We start from the raw sequence: 17322 nt of genomic DNA on the forward strand, positions 1-17322 counted from the left end.
TACTGATCCCATTCCCAGTCTGTCACTAGTTATTGATCCCATTCCCAGTCTATGACTAGCTACTGATCCCATTCCCAGTCTGTGAATAGTTACTGATCTCATTCCCAGTACGTGACTAGTTACTGATCCCAAAATCAGTTCTGTGCCGAGTTACTGATTACTGATCCCATCTCAGTGTGTGAGCCGAGTATTTACCAATGCTTTCCCCCTTCCCTCCACCACAATTTAGGGAAGGAACAGTTAGCCAGAGTTCCTCACTGTTGATCACTGCCCAGACTACTCTGCTATAAATGCACACCAATTGTTGGGATTAAGGAGCTATATAAAATGTCCCGATTATTATCAAATGTAAGTACCTGTGCAGGAGCCAGTGATTGGTGTATACCATTAATGTGTCTGCTGGAGCATGGCTATGTTCAGGGAGGCTGTAATTCAGTAACTCACCATCTGTGACAGAGATGTTGGTGACGTGATGCTGGGCCACGCCCGCAGCGATGGAGTCCGGCCAGAATCTCTGAACTGGTCGGTTCTGGGTCTTGATCTTCTTGGCCTTTGGGGCAGTGTCAGGATTACTGGCGTCCAGCATCGGCTGCAAGATCCGCCTTCGGGCATTGATGAACCTATAGGTCAAACACAGTGGCTATCAGCAACATCATGGAGTCCTGCAGTGTAGTGATTAGAGCACTTGCCTTGCAAGCGAGAGGACCTGGGCTCGATTCCCTGGTGGGGCAAAACCTTAGGCAAGTTTCCTTACTCCACACATCTCTGTTTACCTAGGAGTAAGTAGGAACCCAGTTGTTTGTCGATTGACGGACTGCTTTCTGGTGTAATAATTGCTCAAAAAAAATAACTTGGGTACAATCCACCACTGTTTGTAATTGCTTGCTGTGTTTTACCCACAAAATATAGTCAATTCACTTTACAATATAGTCTGTCAAGCCCTTTGAGAGATTTCAACAACGTGATAAGGGGATGTATCAAATGCAAGGATTATTATTAACTCAGGCACTGCTAGAGCCAGGCTGGACACTGCCCTCCTTCCTGCTCTGAACCCCCAGGTGGACAGTGAATACCTCCTTCTTCAAGACTGACTACGATAAAATTGATCATTCACTCCATTTGTGGAACGTTGCTATGGGCAAACTGGCTCCATGTTCACCTACAAAATACACAGTGTCCTCCTTACTTGAAAGGCACTAATGTTAAATTGCAAGGATTATTTTCATTATCACGTTTGTCAATTGGGTGGATTTCTGACATGCCAAAACCCATCACATGACTTAAAAACATCCAGACAAACATTCCTTAGCCTAACCACCTACACATGGAAATTTTCTTGTTTCTGGAATGCAAGACACACCCTCTCCCTGGAAGGATGTTCCCTGCTTACCTAGTTCTAGAGAGCATTAGTATTATCAACTAACAGACCAATGTCGCTTACCAGTTATTGACCTGTAGGAGGGTGAGATTGGTTTGACCTGCGATTTGCCTCTTCTCATCCTCCGTGGGATACGGGTGCTGGAAGCAGTAAAGGGTGAGATGGTTAGTTACGTGCCTAGGAATAAGTTCCTACTTACTCCTGACCAGAATCTAGCGTTAGCACCTGGAGTCAGAAGATATCTGTCCATCTTGGCCAGCTGCCCAGCACCCAACTGCTCACAGGTCTCCCAGCAGCCCTCCCTCAACAACAACTTGCATTTATACAGCGCCCTCCTCACTTAACAATGGCGGAGCCTGATGCTGAGCCAGGGGGAGGGAGGAGGTGACTGTAGGCACATTCAAAGAGGAAGGCCTTGAGGTGCGACTTGAATAACAAGTGGAGTCCTGTAGCTCAGTGGTTAGAGCACTCGCTTTGCAAGCGAGAGACCTGAGTTCAATCCCAGGCAGGTCAGGGCGAAACCTTGGGCAAGTTTCCTTACTCCACACAGAGCCTAATAATAATCCCTCCAAAACAAAACAATAATAAATTGGTCATTTTCAATCTATGACTGTTTGTGGTACATGGCTGTGCGCAATTGGCTGCCGTGTTTGCCCACAAATATACAGTCAATTCACTTTACAGTGTGTTCTGTGAAGCGCTTTGGGATGTCCTCCCGACGTGAAAAGCGCTATATCAAATGCAAGGATTATAATATGGGGAAGGAAAGGGCAAGGCGGAGGCATAGACTGAGAGCGTTCCAGAGTTTTGGGGTCTCACCAACTGCCGTGCACCCACCCACTCATCAGCCCACCGACCCATCCACCGTCCCGCGAACTGCCAGCTGACAACTCACAACTGCTCACTAGCTACATGTGCCCATGTCCTAGATGTGATCTTGCTTGAATTGTAGCTCAGCCCAGTGTGAACTAACTTTGTTGTCAACTACAGGGTCAGTACACAGTCATTAAGCAATGGAGTTTCATTCAGCTGAGCTCTGGGCTTTGTGTCTAATTAGACACGGAGCCCAGGACCTTCATCATATGAACAGACTGATGTATTAAACGTGACACTATCAACTAAAATGAACATTAGTTCAAGACAAGTAATGTACACAGAGTTTGGCAAAAGGAGTGGAGGAAACACATACAATGGAGACTCCTGATGAATGAGCTGTCAGGGCACAGGGCAGCATGTGACACTCACCGCAATGTGCTGGAAGAGCCAGGACCTCATGATGTTGGTAGCTTGCTTTGGCAAGACTCCACGCTTGTTTTTCGGAGAGTTCTCCCCGTCTTGATGCAAGACATTCAGATCTTGGTTTAGCTGCAGCTGGAGCTGAAAATCATTCAAAAACATTGTTTGTGGAGTCCTGTAGCAAATTAAATTTGCCTCATTACATTATCAAAAATGTCTCAGCAAATTATTGTACACAGCAGCAGCAAATTTACACATGGCAGTATCTCACAAACAGCTATAAAGTCAATGAATGACCAATTTTATTTAAGGGATTGTTGGCCAAGACACTGAGTAAAACTCCCTTCTCTTTTTGAACAGTGTCGTGGGATCTTTTACTGAACGAGCATGTGAGAACCTTGGCTTAATGTCTCGCCTGAAGGACGGCACCTCCCGACAAGGTAGCACTCCACTGGAGCGTCAGCCTGAACTATGAACTCAAAGTCCTGAAATTGGACTCAAACTCACAATCTGTCTGACTTAAGAGGTGAGACTGCTATCAATTGAACCAGCCTGATAGAAATGCCTTTGACTGACGAATATTATCGCCTTGTTGCCACACAACTGGTGTTTATCACCCAGAATGTGGTTCCTGTACATAGAACATTGCAGGAAGCTTGTGTTGTGAAACTCCTAGAGGATCCAGGTTCAGCCTTGCAAGCCATCCTTTCGTGAGCCACAACACTGCAGGAAACGTCACCACACAGTTCATGGGAGTCACACTTTAACAAGGTCAATTATTAAAGACATTAATAATTCAATGTATTGTATAAGGACAACACAAGGCTCTAACAATCCCAAAATGTTCTGCTCAGAGCAGGTCGCACTTCAGCTTCTCCCTGCCGGCATTGGGATGGAGATAAACTCACCTGTGCATTTTGGATGCGTATCGTACCATGTGTCTGTGTCACAACCTGGCCTTGGGGAGTTACTACGGTCACCGGCTGGTAAACCGCTCCACCTGCTGAATGAAACCAGTCACAAATTCACAGAATGTTGCACATCCTTCCTAAACAATAGCACTGGAGGTAAATTTACAGTTTGGATTTAATAATAATAATAATCGTTGCATTTCATATTGCGTCATTGAGATGTCTCCAAGCGCTTTGCAGAATCTACTGTAAAGTGGATTGACTATATTCTGTGGCCAAAATGTGGCACGTAGCAGTGTCCCATCAACCATTGGGGATTTGGTATTAATAATAATCCTTGCATTTGATTTAGCCTCTTATCACACTGAAATGTCTCAATGTGCTTCGCAGTAACTACAAAGTGTAGCAACTGTGTTTTTATGATTATTAACAATAATAATAACAATAATCCTTACATTTGATCTTGTATCACATTGGGAGGACATCTGAAAACGCTTCACAGAATTTACTTGAAGTGTAGTGACCATTTTATAGGCGAATGAGGCATCCAATTTGAAAATAACTAGCAGGTGAACTACCAATTTAACTAGAAGACTGTTGGCCAAGACACTGGAAGGGCTCGGTATATAATAATATTCCTTGCATTTGATGTAGCTCCTTATCACATTGTTGAAACGTCTCAAAGCGCTTCCCAGATTATATTGTAAAGTGGATTGACTGTAATTTGTGGGCGAAATACAGCAGCCAATTGCATTCAGCAGTGTCCCACAAATAGTTGTGGATTGAGTTACCAAATTAATATATATTTTTGAGGGATTATTACCTCCGGAAAGCAATTGGCCAATCGACCGGGGTTCCTACTTACTGTTAGGTAAACATACAATGCAAAATTCCATTTGTAAAGTGCCTTTCACATCAGGAAAGTTAGGGATTTGGACCTGAGTGGTGGGGGGGGGGGGGTGGTTGGAATAAGGGAGGGCAGTCAAAGAGGAGGGTCTTAAGACGTGCCTTGAAGGAGGCACAGGAGAGAGTGAGTCGAAGGGAATGTGGGATGGAGTTCCAAAGGGTGGGGGCAGAGCAGCTGAAGGCCCGACCGCCGATGATGGGGCGGGCTGGGTGGGGGACGTGGAACAGGCCGGAGCCTGCTGAGCGAAGAGAGCGGACAGGTTGATAAGAGGTCAGCAGATCACAGAGATAGAAAAAAGCAATAATGACAACAACTTGCACGTATGATACGCCCCTTACTCAGGGTAGTGTCCCAGAGAGCCTGGGCAGAGGCGTGTGGAGTAAGGAAACTTGCCCACCCGGGAATCAAACCTGGGTCATCTCGCTTGCGAGGCGAGTTCTCCAACTAGTACGCTACAGGGCTTTACAGTAAAGCCTGTGAAGCTCTTCGAGACATCTCAACAACAGGATAAAGTTCTATATACACACACACACACACACACACACAAAGTGCAAGGATTAATATTACTGTATTATAATTTGCAATGGTTTGGTGTTTAACATTAATACCCACGAGGGGGCAGCACACCACCTACAGAGCGCTTTCTTCAGCTCTCTGCTGTCATTTTGAAGTGTAAGCAAGTTCTGTGCTATTGTATGCGGTACTCGCTGGAGTTAGTGGCTTGGCTTGTTTTTCACTATTTCTTTTCCTGCCAGGCTGGTTAAACAGCAAACATTCAGAGATTCACTGAAAGATTTCATTACCACCAGGTAACGATGAGGCTGGATCAATTGAATAGTTGAAAAGGGACACTTAGCGGTGAAAATATTAACAACAACAACTTGCATTTGTACAGCGCCCCCTCACAAGGGGTAGGGTCTCAGAGCGCTTGACAGTGGCAGAGCCTGACGTTGAGCAAGGCAGTGAGAGTGACCATAAGCCTGGTCGAAAGGGAAAGCGTTCAGGCACAATCTGAAGATGGAGAAGGAGGGGGCATGGCGGAAGGATTAAGGGAAATTGTTCCAGATTTGGGGCATCTCTGAAAGCGCGGCGACCGATGGTGGAGCAGAGGGCATGAGGGACAAGCAGGAGGCCAGAGCCAGTCAAGCGGAGGTGACGGGTAGTTCATTGGGCAGGAAGCAGGTCGGAGAGGTAGGGAGGTGCCAGAGCATGAAGGGATTTGAAGACGAGTGCGAGGATCTTGAAATCCATCCGTTCTGTGATAAGGAGCCAGTGGAGCCTGTTGTGATGAGGGTATGAAGAGGGATGTGGGAAGAGGATGTGGACAGCGGAGTTCTGGATTAACTGTATTATTTAAACTTTAATCTTCCCATCAAATACTTAAAAAGATGCAAATTTCGCTCTATTTATGTATTCAGAATTTCTTGGTTAAATAAATAAAAATGATGCCTATTCTTTTTTTTCAATGGAAAGATCCTTCATATAATGCCTGCCTTATTGAGACAATCTACAAGTGATGGCAAACATTCTCTTCAGATGTCTGCATCATCAGGGAATTGCTCATATGATTAGCTTCTGCTTAGTTTGAAAACACGTACGTCTCCGTCTCGTAGCTGCACTACCACTGACCTCGGTGATGATAATAATCTTTGCATTTGATGTAGCGGTTTTCACAACAGCAGACGTCTCAAAGCGCTGCAGAGGACTTTGCTTTAAAGTGTAGTGACTGCATATTTGTAGGCAAACACAGCAGCCAATTTGCGCAGAGTAAATTCCCACAAACAGCCATGAACATTGATTAATTTTATCCTGGGCACTGTAGACCAGGACACCAGAAGAAACTCCCTTCTCTTTTTGAATATTGCTGTGGGATTTTTAACATCCATTTTTAACTGGCAGACTTTGGTTTAACTTCTCAACCGAACGACAGCACCTCCATGTTCCTCCCAGCACTGTATTGGAGTATCAGATACTAGGAACATAGGCCATTGAGCTCCTCGAACCTATTCTGCTATTCTACTCGCACATGACTGATCTGTACCTCAACTCCATTTACCTGTCTTTGCTCCATATCCCTTGATACTCTTGTCTAACAATCATCTATCCACCTTAGTCTTGAAAATTTGAATTAATCCAGCATCCACAGGCTTTTGAGGAGAGAGTTACAGATTTCCACTACCCTTTGTATAAAAAAGTGCTTCCTTATTTCACTCCTAAATGTTTTGGCTCTAATTTTAAGATGATGGTTCTGTTCTGGATTCCCCAGCCAGAGGAAATAGGTTCTCTGTTTCTATCCTACCAAATCCCTCTATCATTTTAAACACCTCAATTAGGCAAGTTTCTTTCCTCCACACGCCTGTTTACCTAGCCGTAAGTAGGAACCCGATTGTCAGTCGATTGGCAGATTGAGGGTAATAATCCCTCCAAAAAAGGATTTGTGGAACACTGCAGTGCATAATTGGTTGCTGTGTTTCATCCACAAAATACACAGTTAATCCACTTTTCAGTATATTCTGTGAAGCGCTTTGAGACGTCTCAACAAGGTGATAAGGCACTATATCAAATGCAAGGATTATAAAGGGGAGAGGCTGACTTTCGAGGAAACAAATCAGTCAGGGTTGATCACATGCAGGCTTGTGAACCCTGCTGAAAAACATGCGTGTGCATGTTGGGTAGGAATAGTTTACATACCAGTTACGACCTGCGCAGGGTTTACTGTGGTGACGGTGACGTTGCCTTGCTGTAACGCTGAGGCTGGCAGCACGATCCCCTGGGGGCTCACGGTGCCTGGCAGTGCTGTGATTGTTGTGCTCTGCATCGGAAGCTGCAGAGAAAAGGGGGGAAAGTAGATTTCAGTTAAAGACACTTCTCATGAATAGATTTTTATATAGTATTAAACTGGAGCTAGTCGGTGATAATGCACAGCAGTTGAAACAATGATCTTTCACCCTGCAGTGCCAGGACAGGGGAAAACAAGGTTTGGACAGGTGCCAGGGTCATGGAATGTGCCATTTGGAAACACAGAAACTCCTGGTATATTATTCGACTTTAATAAACCATAATTGTATAGGGTGTCCACAAAGTCCTCTTGATCCCTGCCCCTGTTACAAAACAGCGATATGAGATTACTAAAACAAGCTGTCAAGAGATGCATTTTGTCCTTGTCACTCAATCCATGTTACGGAAGATGTGGTATCAAACATGATACTATTATATCAAACAGGATCATTAACTGCCATGAAAACGATGGCGCTTATCATGCCGATCTTCTGGATGTCTAAATACAGTTAAACTTTTACTGAATTCAATTAAGTGCTTCTAAATACAACTATTATCATTCTTCCACATGTTTCAGTTGTTGGTCAGCGCACTGTAGATGGGGGGGTGGGGGGAGGGGGGGAGAGGAGGGATGGTAACACGGCTTTGCGTACATTAATAGATGTGTCCAACATCAGACTGGGGACCCGCCAAAAAGCTTTGCTAATGCACTGACTTCACAGGGAAGAAATGCACAGAGACTGCTCTGCACAACCAGGGCAGAAGGTCATTCCAGCGAGCCACACAGCAAATGGAGAGCAAACACCAGCGATCTACAACACGTTACCACCCAACCCTCCCCAGCTGGCAGGGAATCCTCACTTGGCCTCCAAGAGACAGCTGCTGCGAGGGATGCTCATTGCTTGTGTAATTAAATACATCATCACACTGACCGTGCCCTTCAACATACAAGCTATTACAGCAAAGCTGGTATGAACTGTCCAGCTCTGGTCAGGCTAGAGGGGAGAGAAAAATATTTCAGGACAGTGTTGGGGGTAGGATCAGGAGTCATTGGGGCAGGCATTGACTGAAGGTGCTAGTCAGAGGGTCTTGAGATGGACCTTCCTTGAAGGAGGCAAAGGAGGGGATGAGGTGAAGGGACTATAGGATGGAGTTCCAAACAAAGGCTGAAAGCAGGACTGCTGATACTAGGGTGGGCAGGAAGGGGATATGGAGCAGGCTGGAGCGGACAGGTGTGTATGGATAAAGAGTTCAGGGTGCGTGTGTGTGGGAGGGGATAAAATCGATCAGGAAAGCTCTGATGGTTTCGTTACCTGCGTTTGCACAGTTGCGTAAGGCCCTCCTGGGTCACTGCTCAGAAGGTTTTCACTGTTCATTTTAGTTTTCAGACAGGCAATGTAGCGGCTGCAGAAATCTTTACACAGGTCATTCACCTTCTCCAGCTCCAGCAGATGAATGCGAAGTACCTGGATCGCTTTCACCATCTAGTCAGAGCCAAAAGACAGAGAAAAGCCTCTCATCAAAGGTCAGCCAACATTCAGATATTTAGAGAACTTCCCTTATACACGCTGCAGTAATTTCCACATGTATGCGGATGACACCCAACTCTATCTCTCTGCCTTCACCCTCAACTCTAGGACTACTGGCATCCTGACTGATTGTCTGTCCGACATCAAGTCCTGGACAAGGGAAAACTTTCTCCAACTGAACATCAGCAAGACCGAGGCCCTCCCGATTGGCTCGCGCCAGCGCCTCCGCACCTCGGGCGCTGGCAGATTCAGTCTCCACGGCTGCACACTCAACCTCACTAAGCCAGTCAGGCACCTGGGTGTCTTGTTTGACCCTAAACTGCTCTTTCTACCCCACATCCGCGCCATGACTGGTTCTGCCTACCATCACCTCCGCAACATTGCCAGACTCCTTCACTGACTCACCCCTCAGGCGGCTAAAACCCTCACCCACGCATTCGTCACATCAAGGCTCGATTATGGAAACTCCCTCCTCATTGGCCTTCTGAACGCTTCCCTTCACAAGCTGCAGATCATCCAAAACTCTGCAGCTCGAGTACTCACGCACACCAGACTCCGTGACCCCATCACTCCCACCCTCACCTGACTCCACTGGCTTCCCATCCATCAGAGGATCGAATTCAAGATCCTCGTCCTCACTTTCAAGGCCATCAAAGGCCTTCTCCCTCCCAGTTCTCTGACCTGCTGACTCCCTACCAACCTGCCCGCTCCATCCATTCAGCGGGCTCCGGTCTGCTTCATATCTCCCACTTGACCCGCCCTACCATTGGTGGCCGGGCTTTCATCCTCTCTGCCCCCACACTCTGGAACGCCATCTCACAGTCCCTTTGCCTCGCTTCCTCCCTTGCCTCCTTCTTGCCGGTCTCAAGACCCTCCTCTTCAACCATGCTTTCAATCGCCCTCCTACCTCTCTGCCTTCCCTCACCCCTACCCCACCTCCCCCATGCTCGGGTGCTGACCCCTGACTGTTCAGCGCCTTCGGACATCCTCCCGATATGAAAGGCGCTCTATAAATGTCATTTTGTTGTTGTTGCAGAATTGCGGGCCACACATACACACACCAATACACACGCACACACACACAGGAGATTTCAGGACCCACATGTCTATGCATTTTCACATCTCTTAGAAATTTCAGCACTGGAGAAGCCCATTTATCCCATCAAATTTGTATTGGTGTTCGTTCCCTATTCTAATCCCATTCCCTGCTCTCTCCCCGTTGTATTTGTGCTGGTGCTCACTCCCCCACTAGAATCTCTGTCATGGATTTCCGAGAGAGAGTGAGAGGGAGCAGTCAATGCTGGCCGTAGAGGGATTAGACTGTCAGATGTTTGTGTCGGGCAGAGATGGCAGGTGTTGTAAAACTGCTATCTGCTTCACCTCTACATATACATGTAAGGTTATTATTATTAAGGTCAGGTATTAACACTAACCCCACCAAATTAGGAGAGAACAGCTGTCCAAGTAGGTGTTACTTGTGGCAAAGCCAATCTGTGACGTTAGTTTCTTTAAAAATAAGATTCTAAAACACAAATGCACCCTCAATGTTCAGGGCAGTCGTGAGTGCACCCCATCTTGAGTACCATAGGGGTAGTGGTTAGCGGGCTTGCCTCACAAGCGATGGAACCTGGGCGGGGCAAAATCTTAGGTAAATTTCCTTACTCCACACTCCTCTGTTTACCTAGCAGCAAGTAGGAACACGGTTGTTAGTTGATTGATGGATCATTTTACGGGGGTAATAATCCCTCCAAAAACAAAAAAAAGTGGTCAATCAATCCACAATGTTTGTGGAACACTGCTGTGCGCAATTGGCTGCCGCGTTTCGCCCACAAAATACAGTCAATCCATTTTACAGTATATCCTGTGAAGCGTTTTGAGACATCGCAACAATGTGATGAGACGATATATCAAGGACTATTAAGGATGAATATAAGCCGCTTTTACCAGGTTATCAATCTCCGGATCCTCACTGAAAAACGGCTTTCCTTCTTTCTCCTGTTTACGCACAAAGTTTTCAATGTCCACATCGAAGCTGGCGGAGGTGATGCACTCGGAGCCTTGGGTGGACTGCTCACACTTCTCAAAGAGCAATGCCAGCAGTGGGAAGAGCGGGTGTCTGCGAAGAAACACAGCATGGTTAGAACCTTTGGCTGCAGCACAGGACACTGTCGGCCTTGCTTGCTCTACATAAGAAATGAGCAATCATTATCTGTAAAAGATTTCTTTCTTTTTCCCTCTCCTCCAATTTTTGTCCTCCCCTCTTATCTTGACCCTGACCCCAGCTCGGGTCTGAAATGCTGAACAATGTCCAGCGCCTTGGGACGTCCTTCCGACGTGAAAGGCGCTGTACAAGTGTAATCTTGTTGCTGTTGAGGATGCTAGCTTGCCCTGGGGTCTGGTTTCATGGACACCAAGTGTCCTCGAGTCCCTCACTCAAGTGGCCATTATCCATGTTTGAGCTTCGACAATTGAATGTGGGTGGGAAATTTAACCATGTGTTAGGGTGGGAAATTGGACCACGGCATAACAGCCAAATCCAATTCTACTCTCATCCAGTGTCCACACACGCACATTCCAGCAAATTGGGGGGAGGGATTACAGGATAGCGAACGGGAGCAGAAACCCTGGCTGATTTTCCCATCCCTAATCCAGAGTCCTGAGGTCAATTGTAGCTCTGACTGAACAAATAATTCAGGGACAGACGGGGATTTGAACAGGTCAGTGCAGGTCAGAACCTTTTCCATGTATTCCTTTCTCATTCTTAACCACACATTCACCTCACTGCTTGATCTTGGACTTTGTAAATGGTAAAGGAAACCCCTCCGTTGCAAGGGCAGGATCTCTGATCCATAAAGGAGAACCGTTTGGATAGATGTCTAACACGTTGCAAGTTTAATAGAGTCTTAAGCAGTTGTTGCACCAGTTGCATCACCTACAACTAGTGCAACCACTGCTCAATGTAGGAGTGTGTGTTCAGGGTGTAGGATAGGGTAAGTGGTCACAGCATTTTATTATCAGTTGTGTTGCTCACTATGTGGCTCACAAGAAGTTCCTGGTACCTGCTATCCACCTAGTTACCCTGTGTTTATCAGCTAATAACCAGGTAGTGACTTTCTGGGCTGGTTGCGGGGGGAATGGTAAGGTAAGATAATCAAAGTGGTTTTGGAGCTGAGCTGTCTCAGCCCTCCACCATCTCTTTTTGCCATGGAAATAGGCCCCCCATCCCGAATCCCTTTCAAGAGCTCTCTCATCCTCGGACCTTCTTTCCCTCTGGCTCTCCATCTGCAGTCTCTTGTTGCTGCCATCAAGCTCCTAAATGGCGCCTCTCCTCCAATTTCTATTCAGTTCTCGCTGAGATCTAGGATTGTCTTCCACCCACTCTTCCGGTAACAATAACCACCTCATTGTCTTAAATCCCAGTCTGTGCATTCAAGCGCAGGTGGTTCAAGCACCATCAAACCTACCGCCTCTCCCTCACACAAGCGGAAATCGCAATCTACTCCAAGGTTATTCTGGAGGCTAAAAACAATGCCAAGCTCCTGTTATCCACCACACATCATCTCCGTGCTTCCCTTCAAGCGACCTTCAATTCTTACCTCAGATTCTCCCACCTTCACACCGAGTGTGAAGAGGCCATGGACCTCTTTGTATCGAAAACAGACAAATTCAACTTGGCTGCATCATCTTCTTCCCTCATCCTTCCCACTATATCCCCCACATTTTCTGCTACTGTCAAACAAACATCAAGGCGTGGATGAGCACCAACTTTCTGCAATTAAGTGTTGACAAGACAGAAGCTATCTTCTCTGGCTCGAGTCAATCTCTTCTTTCCTGCGGCTCCAACCTCTTTAACCTTCCCAGCCTATCCCACAGACTCACTGAAGCTGTCAGGGTCGATTCCCAGTTGTTCCTCCTACCCATATCCGGTCACTGACCAAGACCCCTATCCTCCACCTCCGCCACATGATATGCCTCTGACCATACTTTAGGCAAATTTCCTTACTCCACACGCCTAATAATAATCCCTCCAAAAATCACTTCATGCACGACACCTCCCTATCTCTTTAACCTGTTCACACCCCACTCCTCTACCTGCCCCATTTGTTCAGCCGGCTCCAGGCTCCTGCATGTACCTCGTCCCTCCGTTTCACCATCAGCAACATGCATTCAGCTTCAAACTCTGGAACTACCTGTCTCAATCCCTCTGCGTCGCCCCCTTCTTGCCCAACTTCAGATTGCACCTGAAGATCTTCTTCTTTGAAGGGGCCTACACTCATCTTCCCCCTCTCTCTCTGACTCGGTGCCAAGCTCCATTAAGCACTACAAGGTGCTTCTTTGAGTGAAAGGTGCTATACAAATGCAAGTTGTTGTTGTTGTTAGATGAGCAGGGTGTGTCTCACTGAGAAGAGAATTTGCACGCCATACCCGACAAATGGAGACTCTTAAGCTTAATAATGTAAGTGTCTGATCTTGTCAAACATCAGCTAACCACACCGCAATCAGTGTGAATTAACTGGTTCTCCATCAGCCAGTGCCTTTTCCAACTGGGTTATCTTTCCCAGCCTGTATTCAAAGAAGGGAAACACATCAGAACCAGAATAATGGGACGTACAACGCACATAGAATCATAAAATCTTACAGCACAGAAGGAGGCCATTCAGCCCATCGTGCCTGTGCTGAGCCGGGTCTATGAAAGAGCTACCAACTAGCTCAAAGTTATCAAACTTTGTACAGAATTTATTTTTACGGACTCCAGGCCCTGGCACACAGTTTGCATCAGAAGCTGGGTTACATAAAGCATGGGTGTACCTGTAAATTGCACCTTTATCAGCTTCCATTGATGTCTGGGACTCGGCAGGGACTGGGCTCACAGCACTGGCATCAGGTTTGATGCAGCTAGGACCAGGCTCAATGCTGTGGGACATGTGAGGTACAACTGGCATCTGGAGACAAAGAGAAAACACGGCAGTGAGCAAAACATTCCCCGCTTTTCAAGACAGAGGGGATAGAGGAAATATATGGTGCATTCCAGTCAAAACAGACCATTCATCTACAAATTGCTTCATGCCCTGGCATCTCCCTACCTCTCCAACCCGTTCTTTTTTTCCCCAATCCGCTACCCACCACCTCCCCTTGGCTGGTTCCTTCCTCCTGCTTGTCCCTCGTCCCTTCAGATCCACTATCGGTGGTCGTGCTTTCAGCCACTACACCCCAAAGCTTTTGGAACTCTATCCCCAATCCCTCTACCATTCCCCCTCCTTCCCCTCTTTTCGATCAGGCCTGAAGACCTTCCTCTTTGACAGTGCTTACGGTTACCAACTCCCTCCCCTTGGCTCAACGTCAGGCTTCGCCACTGTTAAGTGCTCCGAGATGCTGCGTGAAGGGCGCTATATAAATGCAAGTTGTTGTTGTTATTAAGTATTTATTGAATCTTGATTCGTTCTTGATCCAACATATCAAACAGACAAACTGAACTATATAGCAACCCACCACGGCTTGCAATAAGTGCACATTTGGGAGCACGTGAAGATATTGCAGTTTTCCTGGAAAATGATGTCACTGAGGCCAACAATAAAAATGTGGAGGAACAAAACTTTATAAAAGCAATTAGAGAAATTAAATGTGCAAAGGGAGTAATAGCAGACACTGGATTAAAAAATGAAACAGAAGAAAAATGATATTATTTAAATAGGAGCATTTCAAGAACTGAATGCCATTTAGAGAAAAAGAACTCCAGCAGTTTTTATGAAGAATCAACAACAACAACTTGGATTTATATAGTGCCCTCCACGCCGGGTGGCGTCTCAGAGCGTTTCACAGTAACGGATCCCGGGGCCAAGCCAGGGGGAGGGGGAGGAAGGTGACCAAAGGTGTGGTCGAAAAGAAAGGCCAATTCAATCATTGAATTTAGAGTACAAAAGGTGGTCATTTACGACTGTGCTGGTGTTTGCTTCTCTATCTTAAACGCACACTCCTGTTCTTTCTATCGTGTCTGAGCTGGTCCTCGCTCCCCCACGGGAGCTCTCTACTCCAATCCCATTCCCTCCCCCATCGTACCTGACTGGTGCTCGATCCCCTACTGGAGCTCTTTATTCTAATCCTATTCCTTGCTCTCTCCCCATCGTGTTTGTGCCGATGCTCATTCCCCACTGTAGCTCTCTTGGTGAATCCCGTTCATGTGCTTGTTACTCAACGTGTTTGTGCCGATGCGAACTTTGAGGTGGAGTTTGAAGGTGGTCCTGAGGGTGAGGTGCGAGGACTGATTTGATGGTAATAATAATCCTTTCATTTGATATAGACCCTATCATGTTGTTCAGATGTCTCTCGGACTCCACCTTGCGTGAGCGGTGCTACATAAATGCAAGTTGTTGTTGTGGTGGTCTCAAAGTTATACTGTAAAGTGCGGTGACTGTGTGTATTTTGTGCGTGAACGCAGCAGCCAAATCGTGCACACAGCAATGTCCCACAAACAGCCATGGAGTGAGTGACCAACTTTATTTCGGGGCCAGGACACCGGGAGAAATTCTTTTTTTGATCCTTTAACATTCACCTGGACAAGCAAGACAGGACCTTGGTTTAACATTTCATCTGAGGATGGAACCTCCGACAATGCAACACACCTCCTAACGATGCTGCATTGATCATATCAGTTCCGAGTGAGAACGTGAGACTCGAACGCACAACTTTCTGACTCAACAACAACAAATTACATGTGTATAATGCCCTTCACGGCTGGAAGATGTCTCCAGGTGCTGGACAGTCAAGGATTTGCACTCGAGGTGGGGTTGGGATCAGGAGGGGTGGAGGGCAGGCAGGGTAGAGGTAGGAGTTTGTCCAAAGTCGCGGTCGAAGAGGAGGGTCTTGAGACCGGCCTTGAAGGCGGCAATGGAGGGGGCGAGACAAAAGCACTGTGGGATGGAGTTACAAAGGGTGGGGACAGAGGGGCTGAAGGTGAGACTCAGTGGTTAGAGTACTACAAAATGAGTCAGACTGACACACTGGTATTGAAAGAGTGGGTGGAGAAATCCAAGGACAGGGCTTCTAAGCAGAAACAATGCGGATAGAAATATTACCTGATAGGATTGCGAACATGTTGTAAACTGCATGGTCTATTACGAATTTGAGAGGATGTAGTTTTCTGCTTATATACAAATTCAAAGGCTCAACTGTCTGCATAGACGTTCTGCAGTAACTGAAGAACACAATCAGGATCATCTACTGCTCAGCACCATGATCGTCACATAAGGAATTTTTCCTTTATCTCGATGTGAGTATTTATTTGTGCAGTCCTAAGGTGTAATAGTTAAAGCACCCGCCTCACAAGCGAGAGAACCCTGGTTCGATTCCCGAGCAGGGTGAGACCTTCAGCAAGTTTCCTTACCCCGCGTACCGGTTTACTTCGCAGTAAGTAGAAACCTGGTTGTAAGTCGATTGGCGGATTGCTTTCCAGGGGTAATAAACCCTCCAAAAAAAACCAATAGCAATTTTAAAAAAATGTGGTCACTCAATCCACGACTGTTTGTGCGCATTTGGCTGCTGCTTTTCACCCAGAAAATACACTGAAAAATGGAGCAACTGCATACAGACATCTTAACGACATGATAAGTTGCTGCATTAAATACAAGGATTATTATCATCATTATTATGTACACACAAAGTAAGAAATTGATAAGCGGATTGACGGCTGATCAAATATCTCAAAAATCTGCCCTTTGTATTCCCTACACAACAGTTAGTATTTCACAAACATGCAGTTCAAACCTAATCAGAATTGACTGAACTCTCAACACTTAACACCAAGTCACCTCACACCCTCTTCACATGACTGACAGTATCAGAGGCGTACAATGCTCCACGTAGGGCAAAACATTATCAACAGGAGATTCCATCAGCTCCACGGCAACCCAACTCTGAAACAAAACATCCTGCTCCAGCAGACGGCTCCAAATGAGATCGGGAAGCATTCACACATTCATTTAATTTCACTTTCAGCTTGAGTTCGGCGCTCAATTAGACGACAGCGACGGTAGGATTGGGGCCCGGTCGGGCCTGAATCTATAGGACAAGCGTGTAGTGAGCAAACCCAAACTTGTCAAATTAAATTGGTGGGTTTTTCTTCAATGATCGAGGTGGGTATCAGTCAAATCGATTCCCAAATTACTAGCGTACATAGAGAGTGAAACGTAAACCACAAAGGAAGATGTATTTTCCTCCCTCTTCAACAGAACTGTATAAAAAAAAACTAAGCATCAAATGTAAGAGATTTATCCTACTTGTTGGCTCCAATAAACGCAGCGTCCCGCATCACTGCCCCAGGTACAAAGCTTAGCCGGTTCCACCAACCTCCGTGATGCATTGTTCTATCACAGCACGGCCTCAAAGGCTCGGGTTTAATCCATAGAGATCGCTTGGAATACACCAAGGATTCGGTCTGAACTTTTACATACGGCTGAACAGCTGACTAAGCCCTGAAAGTGACTAGCCAAATAGCTATCTCTTCTTTCAGAGGGAGGAACAATGAATGGTTTTATAAAGAAAACATCTACAACTTTACAATCACAGTGATGCGTAATTATTACAACC

The 17322-nt window shown here is 46.2% G+C and overlaps 1 protein-coding gene across 2 annotated transcripts in view; it reads right to left on the bottom strand.

Moving 5' to 3' along the window:
• The window catches only part of LOC103188724 (homeobox protein PKNOX1), a 30135-nt gene that overhangs the window by 825 nt on the left and 11988 nt on the right, over window positions 1-17322 (bottom strand). For both annotated transcript variants that reach the window (XM_042334324.1, XM_007908802.1), the window contains exons 3-10: window positions 13549-13682; window positions 10684-10855; window positions 8524-8694; window positions 7124-7256; window positions 3523-3617; window positions 2624-2755; window positions 1442-1518; window positions 445-620 (exon numbers count right to left, since the gene is read on the bottom strand). In XM_042334324.1, coding sequence (XP_042190258.1) covers window positions 445-620; window positions 1442-1518; window positions 2624-2755; window positions 3523-3617; window positions 7124-7256; window positions 8524-8694; window positions 10684-10855; window positions 13549-13682 — 1090 coding nt within the window. The remainder of the gene's footprint in view (window positions 1-444; window positions 621-1441; window positions 1519-2623; window positions 2756-3522; window positions 3618-7123; window positions 7257-8523; window positions 8695-10683; window positions 10856-13548; window positions 13683-17322) is intronic.

The sequence above is a fragment of the Callorhinchus milii genome, unplaced genomic scaffold (assembly GCF_018977255.1).
Source record: "Callorhinchus milii isolate IMCB2004 unplaced genomic scaffold, IMCB_Cmil_1.0 Scaffold4, whole genome shotgun sequence".
Taxonomy (NCBI): Eukaryota; Metazoa; Chordata; class Chondrichthyes; order Chimaeriformes; family Callorhinchidae; genus Callorhinchus; species Callorhinchus milii.